Raw genomic sequence first — 19221 nt, forward strand, 5'->3', positions numbered from 1 at the left:
AATAACTTATAGGTTACGTATTTGGCCCATTAAATAATAGTGCAATGAGATATTTAAAGGCTTAGGACTTTTTGGCTCACTGAGACCTATATAAAGGGACAAGTCCTTCTATTTCCGATGTTTTTCTGTGCTATTTTATTCTGTGTGGTCATGGTTAAGTTACGTCAACATTTTATATTATTATTTATTTTTATCTTATTATCTCTATAAAAAACAATATAAAATGTTAACATAACTTAACCGTGACCACACAAAACATGAGGGCACGAGAAGACACTGAAAGTGGGAGGGCAGACAATCCTTGTCCGATAAGAGGCCAAAGACCACTTATAAGTGGTCAGACCTTGAAAATTGAATTTATACTACGATGTTTAGACAAATCCGTATGAAATATATATATCAACCCCTGTAGTCAGCGTAACCTGTTTCTTAGGGTTAACCGTTTAAATTTCATTGTTAATTATCTAGTTTTATAATCCTAAACCTACCAATAGTTGACAATATTGACCTTGTTGATCTTCATGTCAAATAACAAAAAGAAGTAAATTTATGAATCCGAGCGACATCTAAGAGAATTGATTCAGACACATTAATGTAGGGGTGAATTTTTTTGCTAAATTGTTGTGCAACCGAATTGCTAACCATGCCATACCGATTTTGTACCAATTGATAATGGTGCGGTATTATACCGTACCAAAATTTCATGGTACGGTATTGGTAATGAATATCATTGTTACGATATTACCATATAGTACTGAAAGTATAATATAATTATATAACACATATTTATAAATTATAATATATATTTATAATATTCTAATAATTTAAAAATAAACCCTATAGACACACAAACTACTCTCTCTCTCCCTTGTCCTTGTAGACCTATGGTACTGCTTTATGTTTCCGTTCTTTGTTTCGGGCTTATAATTTTCAAGTAATTCCTCAACATTTCATGCGGCTGTAAATCCATTTGAAGGTGGAAATCCATTTGGGCCAAAAACATAATTTGTACCATTGTTATACCATGCTAACTAAACATTTGGTAATACCGAACTTCGGTATACCAAAAGTTTAGTATGACAATGGTAATAGATTTTACTAAACCGAAAATTTGGTACTGTAATTGGTATGTGAATTTTGATATAGTAACAGTATTAAACCCACCCCTAGTAATACATATGCGACCAAAAACTTAAGTGTTGCTCCCATGTCTCGCATTTCATATTTAGTCTCGTATGAACTTTTTTGTAATAGTTAAGTCTCAAATTTCAATACTCAAATTTGACCCTTAATATTTTTCAGGGTATTAAATAATTCGTTGCATTGTGGAAAAATTGTATAACTCATCCTAATCACAGTTCTTTTTCTTCAGCAATATCCTAACGATTTAATAAAAAGGAAAAAATAAAAAATAAAAGGTAATATAGTTATGGTTTTTTAATCAAAATGGTCATTAAGATTTACATAACACATAACTTTATTCTTTGAGATTTAAAATCAATAGGAGTGATCTCTGAGATTGTCTATCATCCATTATTTTGTTCCTTCCACTTAAAAACTCTGTTAAGTTGAGGGTATAAAACATAACTTTGGTTCTTGAAATTTGCATAACACATAATTTTGGTCCTTGAACACTTCTATTGATCTTAAATCTCAATGATTATGTGTTATGAAAATCTGAGGTAACATTTTGGCTCAAAATTCAAAAACCTATAATTATACAGGGTAGGTAATGAGGGTAACTGCACCACCGCAGGGACCAAAAATTGGTACGCTTTATTTACCAGATTTAGATATGCAACAGGATGCGGCACACGTCTGAGGAGGAAGAGGAACAAGAGTGTTTCAATAGGTGGCGTCAATTACTTTCCCTATTTAGTCACGATTGCGGCCTGACCTCATCGACAGAGACCCTAAAATTCACAATCTCTGTAAAATTCCCCAATTATATCATAAATTAAGATACTCCGCCTCCTCCTCAGCAGCCAGAAAGAAGCTCCGGTCCCCGACAGTCTGCATAACCCTTCGTAGAATCTTTACTGTTCTTTCTTGTTCGAGTTTTTGGGTTTATGAGGGAGCTCCTCCGTTTGTTTTGGCCAATTGGGTGTCTTCGTTTTGCGGATCCAGATTGGTTTCTGCGAGAATTCGTTTCTGGGTTTTCTGATTCAGGTAAAGTTCGAGCAACCCTTTTGCGTAGATCTTTTTCTGAATTCGAATTTGTGATTCTAGTGTTGCATTTCCAATTTTTTTCTCGTTGGGACTTTGTTTGGTTGCTGAGAAAATGGAAGGAAAGAACAAAATAGAATCTTGGGTTGTTTTTGTTATGTGGTAATTTCACCTGAAGTAAGCAAGAAGTTAACTTTAGATTCATGCATTGTTGAAGAACTGTAGTCCCAATCGATGAAGGAAAAAAGAATGTAACTTGTTTTGTTTGTTAAAATTTGCTCAAGCATTCTTTAGGAAAAACTGTAATCACCCAACAAAAGTTTCCTTCTTGGAGTTACATTGTTATCTAGAAATTAATGAACTCTTTTGGGATTTATTGGCCAGGTTGTGAGGAAGAAAACCCACAAAAATTCAACTGGGAAAGTTTGGCATTAGTGGTTTTGTAGTTGAAATGGTTGCAGAAGACGATGGGGAGTGGCATTTTTATCAGTAAAATCGGGCTTTGATTTCGTTGGAAATGAGTCGTTCTCCTTCATTTTCAGTGAAGTCCGAAAATAGTCCGAAGCTTGATCCAGAATCTTTACAGCAATGGGTCGTTGCCTTTTGTGTTATTAGGTTTGATCTTGAACAGGGTCAGCTAATTGAAGAGTGCTATCCACCTGGTTGTCTTACACAAGATGAGGAGCTTGAAATCGCCTTTAGTTCGTTCCCGGATTCTGTTTCCCAGCATCAGAACCGCTCAAGCATTCATGATTGTATATTCTTTTTCCGGGTTCAAAGGCGGGAAAATTCTCAAATTGATAAGGTGTCCTCCACTGAGATGACTAAAAGTGATAGGAAGTTAGATCCAAAGTCTCCCGATGTAAAAGTTCTTAAGATGTCAAAAACTAACAACAATTCTAATGCTTCGAGATACATGTATGGGTATGTTTTTAATAGACAGAGACATGATGAAAGGCTAAAACGAGGCGGGGAGCAGAAGTCTGTCGTAATCTTGTCGCACAATCCATACTCTAGTGTGTTTAGACCGTTGTTACAAATCATGGGTCCTCTATATTTTGACATTGGAAGGAAAGCTCTTGAGCATATTGCTGCTTATGTTTCAATGTGGCCTGCTCCTGTACCTGGTAAGCTGATGGAGCTTCCTATTGGGAATGCTGTGCTGAAAGTGAACTTGCCGCCTGCACATAGCTTGGCGTCAGAAAACGGAATGTTGCTTGAAGAGTCTGCCTCCTCGATGGCTCCGTTTCTTCCTAATAACCAGTCAGTCCCACAGGGCCTTTTTCATGACTCGGATCTATTTGGCATCTTCAGAGGTCTCTTATTACAGCTCTGGGTTATGTGGGAGTTGTTACTTATTGGTGAGCCCATGCTTATCATAGCTCCAACTCCTCCGCAATGCAGTGAGGCTGTTGCTGGTCTTGTCAGTTTGGTTGCACCTTTACTTTGCAGTGTGGATTTTAGACCTTATTTCACTATCCATGACCCTAAATTTGCCCACCTCAACTCCCTCCGTGAAGGAGACACCTTTCCACCTATGATCTTGGGTGTAACCAACCTGTTTTTTCTTAAATCTCTTCGTAATATGCCCCACGTTGTTTCAGTTGGAAACCCTACTCCTAATACAAACCGGCTTGCCCTTGCTTCCAGGTCTTCTACTGGAAGACTTACAGGTAGAGCCGAAGGATTTGGCTTTCAACAGCTTTCCTTGAAAAAATTCTCTCCTTCAAATTTGTTGAATGCTGTGAAGTTGAGGAGAGAGGGTCCTCTTTGTCTCATGACAGAACATAAGGAAGCCATTTGGAGCACTTACTCTGCTACAACTAAGCCGGACACTTCAATCCTAAATAGGCTTATAGATGCTGGGATGTCACCAAGGGTTGAGGAATCAATGTCAGTTGTTAACAATGAAATATTGCGGCGACATTTCTTGGAGCTCACCACTAACTTTTTGGCACCTTTTGGCCCATATTTTAGGACTAGAACACCTTCAGAAGGATCTTCTCCGTTTGTAGACCCTCCCCCTCTTATTCCGTTTAATGCTGATGAGTTCCTGGGAAGTTTATCAGAAAGAGGACCCGGGAAGTTTCTATCGAAGCGAATGAGATCTAACTGGCTGGACTTATACCGGTAATAAGTATTAAATTTCATATGTATCATTTACTACCACTCCTCACCAACCGTTCTACTTGGTTTTCTTTACACATGTTAATCCTGTCTGTTTTCTGTCTGTTTAGGCGATTTTTACAGGGACCGAACTTTGCGCCATGGTTTCAAAGAAGGCGTGCTGTTGCTGAACAAGAACAAGATAGACTGTGGAGGCATGCTAGAATGAAGACTGATATACAGCAGTTAATGTCTAAGATGTCTGAATTGGAAATTATTGATTCCTTTAATTGTATTGAGAGGCATCTTCTTGAAGAAACACTGGTAATGTCCCAATCCCGCTAAGTATGCTATCTTCTATCATGCTCCCCTCCCTAAATAAAATTAAAAAAAGAAAGAAAAAGAAAAAGAAAAAACAGTTTCAGGTAAAAGCATGCTATATCTACAAACTATTTTATGATGGTCCATCTGAAACCACTTTTAAGATAATTTTCAGATTTATAGTAACTTATTAAGACGACTCTAATATCTTTATGAGAGAAGTCAAAAGGTGCAATTGTTCAAGCGTTGCAAGATGTTTGATTTACAAGGCCACTAGGTGTTGTTATCTTGTCTCTTGGTATCTCTTGTAGGAAATCTAGTAGATCTCCTGTTGCAGTTTTATTGTTTTTTTGAGTTAACAGTAGATTATCTCTTGTTGATTTATGCGTAAGTTTGTTCTAATCTCAAAGTAAAAACGATGAGGAGATCACCAACTAACCGTATTCTTAATTAGTATGTTTTGTGATATTGGACCATCTGGCCTAAGAGTCCTGTTGTGCAGGTAAGCTTTAAATCGCTACCTAAATAGAATAAGATAATGATATGCTCAGAAGTATATAAAGCAGAAGATGATGTTGAACATAATCTCACTGAAGTACTATTTTTCATGTATTTATAACAAATGAAGAAATTTTTTTATATTCTCAGGCGCAGCAATCAGGAAGGGCTAGCGCAGACTCAACGGCAACCTGCCAAAAACTTATGGGAGATCTGCTGGCTATTTTCAATGTACTTCCCAAGGACATGCAGCAACTTCTACTTTTAAACCCTCAAAAGGCGGCTCTTCTAAAAGGAGCTCCTGAACATACAAAACTTCCCGGGCGCCCGCTTGCACAAGTTGAGGTTGTATCATCAACATCACCAAGATAGAGTTCCAAACTGGCTGGGGATCAGTTGCCTCTGATATCAATTATCGTCGTGTGCCGCCAAAGGACAGCACTTGTGATTAAATTTGTTGCTTCCTTCTGTTTCTGGGCTGAGACAACTTCCCTAACTTCAAGATCCATTTTTCTATTAGGTAATTGATCGGTACTCGGTGCTTATTTCCTTCCTAGTGATATCCAAAGTTGTTCATTTCATTTTTATTTTTATTTATTTTTTGTTGTTGTTGTAACTTTCCTCCTTTGTAAACACAGATGTGCCGAGAATCAAAGTACTGTCAAATGAGTGATCCTTTTCACAGTAAACTTGAGGTGATTGATAATCTTTTCAATCGTTGTTGAAACATTGGCGTTGATTAGAAGGTAAAGATCCATATAACATTTGTATTTTCAACAGTGTGCAAGCTAGTACTTTGTCAAAAATACTTGGGGCACAACCTCCCACTTGTAGTTTGCCTCAATTCAACATCGTTTTCAGCCCTCCCTATCAGAAAGTGAAAGATGAGTTTTTGGTTTGTTTTGGTGTGTAAGTGTTGTTTATTTCGCTTTACCAATATGAGTGTTTTTGTTTCCGGCCATAGTAATCAGTACAACTGCTGAAGTTACGGCAACACGCTCACATGAGGTGGGCCGGGGAGGGGGCCTATCTCATGCAAGTGTTTGCTGTATATGGGCAGCCGGGTGGAAGAATGTGAATACACTGTTATTGTGGCGTCTTAATTCTTGAACCACTAATACCAAGCCATATTGAGCGAGTCTTTGTGGCGTTGTAGTAGTAGTTCGGAGGCTACAGTGCCGATAAAATCGTTGTCCCTTGGGCATCTAAGGACATACAAATAGAAGTAACCGTGACAATTTCCTACACTGCCTCTTAATTCAACACAAAATAACATGTTTCGGGTCAACTTGTTAACGATCCAGGTCGTTATTGGGCCATCCATTAAGAACTCGTTAACAAGTTGGGTTGTTATCGGGTCACTCGTTAAGAACCTAATAAGATATTGTTTATCATATTTAGAGATTAGACAAGATAATTTTTTGTATAACCCTACACGATCTGTTAACAAATAGGGTCGTTATGGGTCATCTGTTTATCATATTTAGAGATTAGACATGATAATTTTTTGTATAACCCGACACGATCTGTTAACAAATAGGGTCGTTATGGGTCATCTGTTAATATTTTTTTAAAATAACGAGTTTGACACGACACGATCTATTAAAATAACAAGTATGACACGAAAACAACAAATATGACAGGAGAACGATACGACACGATCTATTAAAATAACAAGTATGACACGAAAACAACAAATATGACAGGAGAACGATACGACAACGCGATTCGTTAGCCAAGTCCAGCATATGCCAATATGGAATAACACTGGCGCCAACTTCGTCAGAGCTTTCTAAGATGGGCCAAAGACGGCAATTTGTTGACCCTTCGATTGCAGAATATTGGTGGGGCCCTTGAAGTTCAAGTTGGCCCTTTGATTGCAGAAAGTATGCAGCACTTTTTACCGCAGTAATCTTTTTTGTTACCTGAGCATGGCCAAGTGACCAACAAAGCAACAACCGAGCAGTGTGTATTTTTTTGGGGTTAAAGATCCTTTGTGAAAGGGAAAGGAAAAGAAATCTTGGAAGTAAAATTTGGACCACAAATCAATCGTAAACCGTTAATTAATATGTCAATTTGGTGAGCAAATAATTGACTGTTGAACATGACACCGTTGATAATTGTCTACCCTCAAAATCTAATGAAGATTTCGTAGATTATTCCTTTGGAGAGTTGCAATTCTCAAATATTGATGGGTCATCATTTTCTCCACTACATATATTTTTGTTGACTCTCAATATCTTCAGGTCCTTGATGAGATAAACTTGTGTTAGGGATACCGGATTAATTAACTCGTCTGTAAGTGCTTTCAAAAGCATTTTAAGTACTTTATGTAAGAATCATCAATTATTTGTTTATTGTAAGAAGCACTTCAAATGATTTTTTTCATGATTCATTTGCATTTTTACAAATGACTGGTTTCAAAAGCACTTTTTTAAAAAGTGATTTCAGCCATTTTAAAGTCACTTTCAAACGAGATAATCACTTCAAAGTGAATTTTCCCAAGATATATCAATTCAGTTAAATTTTGAACCTATTCCCAATATATGGATTGTGCCAAAGGTTCAAGATTCAAAAACAAACTTTTATCTGTTTATTAGAAGAAGAAGAAGAAAAAGTACATAACTCGCAAGAATTTATTCGAATTGCCTTTATATTTCTAAAATGTTGAATAAATGTTTGACATCTATGCGAAAATGTTTAATTTTCTCATGGAAAGTCTCACAAAAACATAATGTTTTATGTATTTTGGTCATATACAATCTCACGTTGATCCAACATGATGTGAGAAGTGTTCTAATCACAGGTCTACAAATTAATTTCGCAGATTAATCGAATACATCTTGTTATCTATCATTAGTGGGTTGGAATTTTATGCATTTGTTTGAAGCCACAAACCGCGTTAATCACTAGAAAATGATTAAGATGGTTGACATGATGTTTAGGACAAGTTTTCAATTCTCAGCCATATTCAAAGGTCTAATCTCATATATAGATTCACAACATAATTCTAAATCTTAACATTCAAACTCGTTTTATTGTTACACACAAAAAAAATTACCACGAGTTACTATGAGATTCTTTTTTGGTTTTGTTTTTCATCAAAAAGTTCATGACATACCTTTATGTTCATCGAACATGGAAATTGATCATCTCCGGATCTCTTCCACTTAATCCTACTTTTCAAATAATCCGGACCTTTGAAATTTGATGTAATGACTAAAGTTATTATAATTTTTAGGGTGGGCCTCTGTTTGTAGCCGTTTGATCAAATTTCAAGGGTTCAGATTGTTTGATAAGGATGATTAGGTGGAAGGGATCCGAAGAAGATCCCTTTCCGTCGAACATAATTAACATGCCTCCTTTCTCTCATTCCCAAACTCTCCCATTATATATAATATATAAAGGCTAAGCGTAAAAGAAATAGTGTCACAGATCCGTCTTCTATATATAGGTTAAGCGTAAAAAATTTAGTATCATGGATCTGCCTCATATGTATGTGTGTGTGTGTATGTAGTGGTACTATCCATACACATATGTACTTTTTACACACTCTTTTTAATTTTTAATCGTCAAATGGAATGAATAAAAGAAAAATAATAGACAAATTTAACAAGGATATGTGCAAAGTAAAATAAATGTGTAAAGCCTGTGTGTATAATGAGAGTGTTTGGAAACGAGAGAAAGGAGGAATGTTAGGTTCGATGAAAGTAAAATTGGCAATAATGCATGTTGGTCTAATTGATATGATATCTCTTTTCCAGGGTTGGAGTTATATGGGGGCGCATTTTAGCAACTTGAAATGGAGAATTGGCCACGTCTCAGAGATAGAAAAACGGATCTGACATCTCTCTCTCTTTGTGTAAAAAATAAAAATAGTTACCAATTCACCGGAGAATCTGATTTCTCAACACTTTGCAGTTTTAATTGAGGGAGGAGGATTGTCTGCCCTCCTAGTTTCAATGCTCTTCCATGCCCTCCTGTTTTGTGTGGTCACGGTTAAGCCACATCATTATTTTATATTATTTTTTTATAGATATAATAAGACAAAAATAAATAGTAATATAAAATATTAACGTGGCTTAACCGTGACCACACAATCAGGAGGGCATGGAAGGGCACTGAAACTAGGAGGGCAGACAATCCTCCTCCTTAATTGAGACGTGCAGTTGTACTGTCAAAGAGTTAGTGTTTTTACAGAGAAAAATTTACATACATTCGTATACATGTAATAATTTTTTTTTTTAAATATACACGTAGTTATGCGTCTCTCACGTTTTGTTGTATGCAATAGTTAACGAGTACATGTAAGATTTTTCTCTGATAAAAAAGGGTAATGCTAAGTAAATCAAAATTTTGAACTAAATTTGAAAACCAAATGCTGTGTTACCAATATACAATAAGCACGTTACACTTAAGTAATAATTCAATCATTAACAATCACATCATCATATGATTTACAAAATTTGGTTTAAAAATTAGATCTCCCTAACATTATCAGATAAAATAATATCTAAGTTTTGAACAGTAACTAGGCTGCTCGGATTGGTTTCTTTAACTTTAACAGGATTATTCAGATCATGTTGCTATATGTACTCGATTATAGTTGAGAACTGAGGTTGCATGTGATGTTAGTAGTTTGAGAATTTCTATGGGCCTCCAAAAGTTCCTCAGTTTCACCCCCTCCATGATTGCCATTCTCTCTCTCTCTCTCTCTCTCTCTCTCTCTCTTCACCGGCAGTAAGTGACTCAGAAAACAGTGAGAGAGGAGAGAGAGAGAGAGATTGAGATTTTTTGCTCAAGCTTCTCCTAGATGACAAAGAACCCATCCCTTCAATTCTAAAGTGGTCCTCTTTTCTCGACTGAACTTGACAACCTCTCTCCTTATCCTACACATACCTTCTCTCTTTTGTTCCCTACCCCTCTAATCCTACGCACCCCCTCTCCCTCTCCCTCTCTCTCTCTCTCTCTCTCTCTCTCTCTCTCTCTCTCTCTCTCTCTCTCTCTCTCAAACCCCCACTAACCAGAAAGAAAAGTGAATCCAACTCCTCGCCATTTTCACCATTTTCCCATTCTCTAGCTACACCAACAGCTAGCTTCTTCAACAGGCCCTAGTTCTGAAAACCCTAATTCTCCAAACGTAAAAAACCATGTCGAGTTCTAGCGTTTGGAACAAAGAAGAAGATAAAGAGTTCGAGAACGCAATTGCCATGCATTGGATCGATGAAAACTCGAAAGAAATGTGGGAAAAGATTGCTGAGTTGGTTCCAAGCAAGAGCATGGGAGAGTTGAAGCAGCACTACCAAATGCTAGTCGACGATGTGGGTGCAATCGAGGCGGGGCGCGTCTCCCCGCCTAACTACGCAGTTGATGAAGCTGCTAATACACTATCGTCTAGTAAGGACAGTGGTCATCGTGCTTCTTCTTCCGGTGCTTCGGCTTCGGATAAGAGATTGAACTGCGGTCACGGAGGTGGGTTTTCGGGTTTAGGTCATGACTCCGCCGGCCATGGCGGTAAGGGAGGGTCGAGGGCGGACCAAGAGAGGAAGAAAGGGATTCCGTGGACTGAAGAAGAGCATAGGTACACTCTTCCTATTGCTTTTGCTCGTATCTAAATCTCTATTTTTAAATATCGTCACAGTGACATTCCAGATGCGTTTAATTTTCTTATTTATTAATTTAGAAGGCTTTGCCTGTAAGTTTGGAGTTAGGTCAAGCCAGATTCAGGAACGAAAAACCATGTGGGTTGCAGCCATGAATCTTTTTCCACCATTTGATTTTTAGGAACTGTAGAACTGACAAAATTGATGAAATCAATGTGAGGGGATAAGAAAAGTGTAGGCAATTTGACATTATTAAATTCACAAATTAATGTGGAGAAAACTTGTTACCGTCTGTCTATTGCCCCGTAGTTCTGTTTCCGATTAAAAATTTGTAACCGGTTTTATTTTTCATCAGGTTATTTCTACTTGGTCTTGACAAGTTTGGGAAGGGCGATTGGAGAAGCATTTCAAGAAACTTTGTCATTTCCAGAACCCCAACCCAAGTAGCAAGCCACGCACAAAAATACTTCATCCGTTTGAACTCCATGAACAGAGACAGGAGGAGATCAAGTATCCATGACATTACAAGCGTCAACAACGGAGACGTCTCGTCTCACCAGCAGCCGCCAATTACCGGCCAACAGACCAACACGTACCCACCTAGTGCAGGCACCGCGATAAGAGTAGGAGGACCACAGACGGCCAAGCACCGGCCTCAGTCACACATGGCAGGTTTAGGGATGTATGGAGCACCGATGGGGCACCCGGTTTCTGCTCCTCCGGGACATATGGCGTCCGCGGTGGGCACTCCGGTTATGCTCCCTCCGGGCCACCATCCCCACGCCCATCCTCCATACGTCGTCCCAGTTGCTTACCCAATGGCACATCCAACAATGCACCAATAACAAAACAATAATTTTCTTCTTTTTTATTAGGGTTTTCAGGTCTCTGGTGGATTTGAAGGGGAATAATAATACATAGTAGAGCACAAGGCAGAGCAGAGAGCAGAAGAATCACAGAGACATATATATATATCCACATTTCTGCAGTACTGATTTCTATTCGAATCATGTTTTTTTTTTTCTGTAAAAACATTCCGAATCTGCATTCGTCGTTGTAAATATAGATTTGTTATCGGGGGTCTTGCCGGAATAGATTCATCAGATAGAGAGAAGGAGAGATCTGTACCCGAATTGAAATTCATAAGTTCTGATGATAATGTATGATTAAAACATCATCGCTTGGCAGAAAAGCAAAAGGAAGCGATATCAACATATCATTCCCGAGCTACCTGTTCACAAAAATGCATCAAACTACACGAGGAAGCATATGTGGACACGATCAGCAGAGTCGATCACCAACCCTTCTGTGTTACATGGAAATGCCCGTTTAAAAGATGATACAACAGAGCTTTCCTTCCCCATTTCCAAAACAATGGTGCCACAGCCCGCCGGCTCTTCTTAATTTGCTTTTCTGCAGGGATAGAAAGGAAAGTGAACTCTTTTACCCCCTCCCCTTGCTAAATTAACTCCACACAGCGGAAGGAAAGAGAGAGAGTTCCTCACCTTTGTTTTGAACAGAGTGCATTTTCAATTGTGACTGCAGTTTCGTAAGGCTGGATCCGAGAGCAGGCCAGTATTTCTTTTGAATTTCAAGGACCTCCAGAACGGTTTGTAGGCCAGATCTGGAAGGTAAAGGGGTGTCCAATTCACATCCTGGACTTTCACCCAGCAATACCTATCTCACAGAGAGATAAAAACATATTTCACATATCCAGATAGAAATGTATATCGGTCTTTGCGTGGTGTTGTGTGAAATGCTTACCTTAATTACTGCAGTAGCAGAAGACGATATTGAACGGAGATTGTAACTGCAAAAAGCAACATTATCCAATTAAGTTAGAAACATATCTGCAGCAAGGTGTGATCCACTATGAGAAAACCAAAAACAAAAGAACGAGTCACAAACCCGCCCTCAAGAATAACAAGCATCTTTCCTCCAGACAAGTCAGACAACATGTGTGTCATCTTTTCATAGCCTGCAGGAGTAACCTACAACAACAAAAAATCATTAAAAGATAAACACACTAAGAGAATACAAGTCCAGCAATGTGCTTGTCTGCAATGAAATGACTTAATTCCTTACATCACAGCATCCCAGTGGATCACCCCTTGCTGCATCAAATCCTGCTGATATGATGGTGAAATCAGGAGAAAACTCAGAAGCTGTAAAAAAGATAATTCGGTTCAGAAATCATTAATGGATATAATTTGGTTTGGAAATCAAATCCAAAACATCGCAATTGTGTATACTTAAAGAGCAACCCACACAATATATTTGTCCTAAAATGGACAGAATGGTTCAATAATAAAGTTTACTGTTATCGCACAAGTTCCTTGGTTAGGAAATAACAACCTATAGGAAGCACAACATGCTGAAATGCATATATGTAATCGTTGTCGCCAACTCCACCACGACTCCATGGGACATTCACACAGTATCCTTCAGCCCCCATGGTTCCAACCTGAAGTAGTAATCACTTATATTCATTAGTTACAGTCGAAAACATAATAAAATAATACAAAACTGAAAAGGAAAACAAAAACCAAGTGCAATCAATTTAGCACCTCGTCAGCAGCTCCAGTACCAGGATAAAACTGCCCTCCTTCATGTCTATGTAAGGATACATACAAGACCTAGAGAATGGGATCAACTTATCAGCACTAAAATCTAAATAACCGCACAATGCAAACAAACGGGACCTATTCCAGTAACAGTTTTAACTACTATGTTGCTCACCGATTTGTTCTGATCAAATATTTCTTGTGTGCCATTCCCATGATGAACATCCTGCAGGTTTCATTGAATACTATTTCAGGTTTGAATATTCATCTATATATAAGACTATTTCAGGTTTGAATATTCATCTATATATAAGAAGCTAATGAAACACTGTAATGAGATAACTTCATTAGGGTATAGACCTTACCCAATCAACAATTAGCACTTTCTTAGCCCCAGAAACCTGAGCTGCTAATGCAGCAACTGCTGCATTATTGTGGAGGCAAAACCCCATTGCCTGTATTACACCAGCATGATGACCAGGAGGCCTAACCTGAGTCATTCAGTAATGGTGCGTAACTTTAATAAGAATGAGATTTTTAAAGAGTTCTCATTACATCGATAATTCCGAAACAGACGAAATAAGAGTAAAAGGTTCTATACAAGGGCAAAACCATTTTTGGCACGTCCAGAAACAATTGCTTTAGCAAGATCAGCACATAAGCCTGCTGCAAGTCTAGCAGCACGTGCTGAATGTTCATTGGCATATGTGTCAGGAGTGAAATAACTGCCAACCATAAATAAATTAAAAGACAACATCGATAAATCATACTATTACAAATGCAGACAGAGAGAAATGCACAAATAAACATACCTTGAATACATATGGCCTGTATGGTCAACTGTTTCAATATGCTCCATGGAATGGACCTTTATTTCACAAAAATAGAGACAACAATAAAAAATCAGAGGCCAAGGAAGACAATAGAAATTATAACGGCCATTTGTTTCCTTTTAAAAGACAAACTAGCCACACAAAATCTGTTCGTCATTAGCATCTTGACAGTGCAGAAAAAGGTTTGTTATGAAATGAATCACAAACCCCTTAAACTCCCAAAATCAGAACTCAACTTACAAAGATCCAATTTCCTTAGTCGTGCACATGCACAAAATAGTTACAGGTCAGATGTTTGATGAATGGTTACTTACCATCTGAAGTTCTTCGCGTGTAATTTCTCTAGCAGGAATTGGATGGCACCTTCCAGGAAATATTCCTGCATAGGATGAATTTTCCCATTTGCGTATCAGTCTAAAATAAAATAACACCAACAGCGATTACTAGACAAAGTACTAACAGCACACCAGAGTAAAAGCCCTCAATAATAACAATTGACATGCAAAAAGAACTTCAGTGAAGGTAAATACCGGCTGTAGCAAGGCTAGCAGAAATGGCTCGAATACGATCTGGTCTTTCTGGGTGAGGATGTGACTTCATTTGAACCTGCTCTAGCATAACAACCACCAGGAAAGAAAAAATAAAAGTATTACAAAAACAGAAGTGAGCAGTTTGCCAGTTTCCAACTTACCACATTAATGTCACAAAACATATGTATATTAAATGATTTAGAAAATTTATAGTACATCAAATTTAATGCAGTTTGGGTTTTAAGACAAGAATTGACATGAAACTTCTCGGAAAACTGCTTTGTAGATCTCCGCTTAAGTTCTATGTAATGAAGAAAGAACACATATTTGCATCTAAACACAACATACAAACAAAAAAGAACAATAAATGAGAAAACTAAAAGAGTATGAGGAAGACATGTACTACAGCAACACCATACTTCTGAATGTAGCAACATTCTCTCATCGAATCCTACAACTGTGGAACTATTTGACGCAGAATCTTGTGAGCCTGCATTTACCAGAAAATACAAGTAAAAAACAAAACAACACTATTAACGACATATTGATACAAATTTGGCAGTCTACCAAAACTCAACATCAGTCTATTTGAAAGGAAATGCTCCACGTTTCCAAGAGTGACATACAACGCACGGCAACCAAAGCAAGCAAGAACTGGAATGGCAACATCAGTATCCAAATGGCGAAAAAAGAACACTACTGGCTGCTAATATAGCTTGATATGAGCTCTTTTATATTAAGATATTGCAAACATACTATGCTACCGCATTTGACTATGCAATGCACCGAGTCACGACAGACACAAACTTAGATTGATACTGAAACACATGAAGGGCCATAGAACATATCATACTAAACGACCCACCCGCAAACAAATATATTTGTAGGTCAGAATGATGAAATTTTGCTACTATATCTGGAAACGATACGCAAACTTAAGAGGCATAATAATCAAGATTCATCCCAAACAATAACATTAGCCACCAAAATAAGATAAGCAACAAGGCAATGAAAAATCTCATACAGTTTATTCTCGTGAGAATTTTTCAAACACTGCCACACCAACAATTTCAAATAAACTCAATATCCAATCGTGTACCGACCTTTGGGTCTTTCTCTAGTGTCAGACAGAGTCTCAGTGAGGCCAGAATCAAAGGCAGATGCAAAACACCCGTGCTTCAAGATACCAGATTCTCTATGTTCCTGACATACCTGCACAGTAATGATAGCACCATCTTAAACAACTACACCTCCTTACAATACAAAAAGATGATATATCAAAGGCAGAACAGTACTAAAGAACTTAAGGAGGGCTGAACATACTTCGCAATGGTCAACATCACCAAGGTTGAGCATTGTACAATTGGTGCAGAACCACTTGATTACTTCTAAAGGCTGTTGGAAGGGATCCCAATCACTATCATCATCCTCGTCATCGAGGTCTTGGTTGTACATGTCTTCTAATGTCATTTCCTTTTGCTGTGCCGTCTTTTTCTACAAAACAATAAACTTTGATCTCTATTCTCTAAACACAATATTACATGCAATATAACGCACGGAAACTGGTTCAAGAAACTACATTCTTGAATGTGAGTCATAAATCGAAGTGCCAGAGCCACTTACATTTAAAACATCAGTTGGTCCATCTTTTCCGGACACTCCTATATCTCCTTCCCCACAATTTCCCTCACGACACGGTCTAGATTTGGTTCTGTGAGAACCCGAATTTCCACATCTCCCATGAGAACCCTGACATTGAGCTTGATTGTTTGGTTTGTCAAGACTTTTCTCAGCCTCCCCATTTGTTAAAGGACCCATTGAAAGTGATTCTGAGCTAAGTTGTTTTCACAGCTTACATGGGCACTTTCATCCACAATCAATCCTTCAAAAATTCCCAAAAAAGTTCAAAAATTTCATCTATTTTTCCATTTAACTAAGTTAAATTTCACATCTTGCATAATTTACTGTTTCAATTTTGAAAATTTTCTTTAATTATATGATAAAAAGGAAAACCAAGTGAGCCTAAAGGTTCGGTTAGTAGCAGAGATACTTCAAGATTTGAACTTTCTATGCTATACAGTAAATTTTGAGTGTGGGTGTGCGAAAAACCCTAGATTGTACTAAACCCCTATATATAATACATACATGGCATATATGTATAGGTCTGTGAAATTTACGAACAGAAGAAGGAGGAAGGAGGAGAGGGTGATAATGTTACCTTGGGTAGGACAAAGCGTGGGGATCTTACTGTATCAGCAAATTCCAAGGGAAAGCAAAAACTCAGGCCCAGAAGGTAGCGCCCTATGAACTATCTAAGTGACTGGTTTTTTTTGCAATTATACCCTTGTATTTTGTTGTTTTCAATTATATTTCTCATAAAAAGTTTTGATTTTTATTATATGCCCTAGTCCATGGTCTGCTGTCGGGTGGGCATTTTAGTGGGTCTACCGACCAATCTAACCAATATTAGTTGAGTTGGGTTGAGTTCTAAACATTATAAACTTATTTTTGGATAAATAAGATCACTCATTTTATAGGTGGATTGAGTTAGGGGTTAGGAAGACTCACATATGCATTTTAACCTACCCATGGTCACCATCGTGCTATTCAACCACACCAAAAATCAAACCTAGGATGTGCTTTGTAAAATACGAGTTTGAATTTGTCTTCAATCACTGAGCCACCTAGTGGTGGTTAAGTTGAAATATTATTAACCCGATTGAAACTGACACACCCGAATGATTGTAATTGTTAAATATACATGTATATTGAATCGATATATATATATATATATATATATATATATATATATATATAAATTTAGTAACTTTTAAATTATTAATACTTTATTTGAATAGTGAAATTTATATATTAAGTAACATGTAGTAATTCTACAAACACCAAAATCACATGGTTTAGGCTAATTAACGTAAATATTGATCTATTTGTCACTCAAACTCATATTAGAAATAAAAAGAAACCAATTAATCCAAATCCATAGAACCTGCCCAACCCAAACCGCCTAACAATGGTTTGGATGGGTTGGTTTGCATTTTTTCTTGGGTGACAATTGAGTGTGAAGAATTTCAACCCAAGCCTATTGAGTTGGCCACCCTAATTTCGAACTCAATTTCTAGGCATTTTGGTTGAGTTTTAAAAATTCGGAATCTATCCGATGGCCACACCTGTAAATGCAAGTATGTTTCTCTCTCTCTCTCTCTCTTTCTCTCTCTCTCTCTCTCTCTCTCTCTCTCTCTCTCTCTCTCTCTCTCTCTATATATATATATATATTAAGGAAAGAGATTAGCCTACACCGGTCCGGACCAATCATGCAGTACAATGTATAAATGGCTAAATGCTACCAATGACATTACAGTGGCGTGTCGAGGTGTAGGTAAGTCCTTCTCCAGATTGAGAGGCCCTCCAAGCGTGTGACCAGACCCACATAGATCAAATGTGAACCTCGTGTCCTGATCGGAAGATGAACTGTCACAATCTTTACTGGCCGTTTTTTGACCGAAACAAGGTCACATGCACGAGTGCATGGTGGTGTCCCGACAATACATGCACAAGGCTAATGACTTACATGTAGTTTAAAATAAATTATTTCGTAAACTTAAAAACCTTTAACGTACTAAGTTTATTTGGCATGGATGATATTCCACAGGGATGAAATGCAGCATTGACTGTATCGTGTTAGTTCAATTGATGATGCAAAACATAACTAGTATAACAAAATCACCCATAACTACGAGTTCATATCAGCAGAGAAAAAAAATGTCAGTACAGATAGTTCATTACTACACACATAAAGAGCGACCCAAGTCAACATGATTCTCCACTTTACGAAGATTAGAACGAGAATGTCTTTTATACGTAGTCTTACCTTTGCTCTGCAATAGATGCTGTTTTTACGACTTGAATCCGTGACCTTTAGATCACAAAGAAGCAACATTTCCGTTGCTCCAGGACCTTCCCTCATATAGTTAATTACTAAACACATAATACCTAATATTGAAATTGAAAAATGAAAGAAAAAAAAAACGAAGCGATTTTTGGAGGCGAATAGCTCGATTAATACACGAAACACTTTATCCTAAATTCCTAATCATGCCAACAAAGAAGCATAACAATACATCTTCTGAAAACGTAGAACCTTCCTCTTCCTTCTTTAAGAAACCCGCAAAATCCTTTACCCGAAAACCTTCTTTTCGAGGCTTCAACAGGATTACCACTCTTCATCTCCATCTCTCTATTTTCCATACAACTATTTGAACTAGTTCTCCGCTTCTTTCAATATTTTCACTCCTCTGTGTGAACTATTTTTGAATATACGGTTGGAGTTGCATGAGAATTAAGGAGGAGGGAGGAGGGTGGTTTCTTATAGGGAGAAGAAGATAGTGTGGGTTCCAGCCAGGCTCAAAAGGGGGCCCCAGAAAGAGACCAAACATAAAGGATCATCGAGGGATTAGTGAATAGATAATTAATCGCTCTATTACCTCACCGGTCAGCAGTCAATGGTCAAGCACCTTGGTTTTTGGGGCCCTAGTCTCTGGGCATGCCAAGTGTCCAACCTAGAAATAGAAGGATGCACTAGGGC

At 37.7% G+C, this 19221-nt stretch overlaps 3 protein-coding genes across 4 annotated transcripts; 2 read left to right on the plus strand and 1 right to left on the minus strand.

The window, feature by feature from the left end:
* The first annotated feature begins 1750 nt into the window (after nt 1-1750).
* Nucleotides 1751-5989, plus strand: LOC126626675 (uncharacterized). The gene is made up of 5 exons (XM_050296047.1): nt 1751-2169; nt 2551-4296; nt 4404-4596; nt 5242-5611; nt 5730-5989. Exons 2-4 carry the CDS (start codon nt 2684-2686, stop codon nt 5461-5463), a joined length of 2028 nt encoding a protein of 675 aa, XP_050152004.1. The 5' UTR covers nt 1751-2169; nt 2551-2683; the 3' UTR covers nt 5464-5611; nt 5730-5989.
* A 3757-nt stretch (nt 5990-9746) lies between these two features.
* Nucleotides 9747-11768, plus strand: LOC126626080 (transcription factor MYBS1-like). Its single transcript, XM_050295277.1, has 2 exons — nt 9747-10672; nt 11050-11768. Exons 1-2 carry the CDS (start codon nt 10242-10244, stop codon nt 11537-11539), a joined length of 921 nt encoding a protein of 306 aa, XP_050151234.1. The 5' UTR covers nt 9747-10241; the 3' UTR covers nt 11540-11768.
* Nucleotides 11769-11817: 49 nt separating this feature from the next.
* LOC126626079 (histone deacetylase 15-like) lies at nt 11818-18724 on the minus strand. 2 transcript variants are annotated; one of them, XM_050295276.1, is made up of 18 exons: nt 18508-18724; nt 16245-16503; nt 15945-16115; nt 15725-15833; nt 15041-15111; nt 14622-14697; nt 14406-14470; nt 14071-14126; nt 13860-13983; nt 13624-13749; nt 13434-13484; nt 13262-13330; nt 13050-13158; nt 12780-12859; nt 12603-12685; nt 12459-12504; nt 12200-12371; nt 11818-12107 (listed from the first exon to the last, which is right to left on the minus strand). In XM_050295276.1, exons 2-18 carry the CDS (start codon nt 16437-16439, stop codon nt 11989-11991), a joined length of 1722 nt encoding a protein of 573 aa, XP_050151233.1. In that variant the 5' UTR covers nt 16440-16503; nt 18508-18724; the 3' UTR covers nt 11818-11988. The 2 variants fall into 2 exon arrangements, with proteins under 2 accessions (XP_050151233.1, XP_050151232.1); XM_050295275.1 differs by having other exon boundaries at nt 16840-18724.
* Nucleotides 18725-19221: the final 497 nt, after the last annotated feature.

This window comes from Malus sylvestris, chromosome 6 (assembly GCF_916048215.2).
Source record: "Malus sylvestris chromosome 6, drMalSylv7.2, whole genome shotgun sequence".
Lineage (NCBI taxonomy): Eukaryota > Viridiplantae > Streptophyta > Magnoliopsida > Rosales > Rosaceae > Malus > Malus sylvestris.

Excerpts from the sequence above, each read along its gene's own strand:
- LOC126626675 (XM_050296047.1), top strand. The coding sequence starts at position 2,684 with ATGAGTCGTTCTCCTTCATTTTCAGTGAAGTCCGAAAATAGTCCGAAG. Across the intron at positions 4,297-4,403 it reads AACTGGCTGGACTTATACCG|GCGATTTTTACAGGGACCGA; the intron begins GTAATAAGTATT and ends CTGTCTGTTTAG. Across the intron at positions 4,597-5,241 it reads ATCTTCTTGAAGAAACACTG|GCGCAGCAATCAGGAAGGGC; the intron begins GTAATGTCCCAA and ends TTATATTCTCAG.
- LOC126626079 (XM_050295276.1), bottom strand. The coding sequence starts at position 16,439 with ATGGGTCCTTTAACAAATGGGGAGGCTGAGAAAAGTCTTGACAAACCA. Across the intron at positions 15,834-15,944 it reads GTGATGTTGACCATTGCGAA|GTATGTCAGGAACATAGAGA; the intron begins GTATGTTCAGCC and ends ATTACTGTGCAG. Across the intron at positions 12,505-12,602 it reads CTTGTTATTCTTGAGGGCGG|TTACAATCTCCGTTCAATAT; the intron begins GTTTGTGACTCG and ends TGCTTTTTGCAG.
- LOC126626080 (XM_050295277.1), top strand. The coding sequence starts at position 10,242 with ATGTCGAGTTCTAGCGTTTGGAACAAAGAAGAAGATAAAGAGTTCGAG. Across the intron at positions 10,673-11,049 it reads TGGACTGAAGAAGAGCATAG|GTTATTTCTACTTGGTCTTG; the intron begins GTACACTCTTCC and ends ATTTTTCATCAG.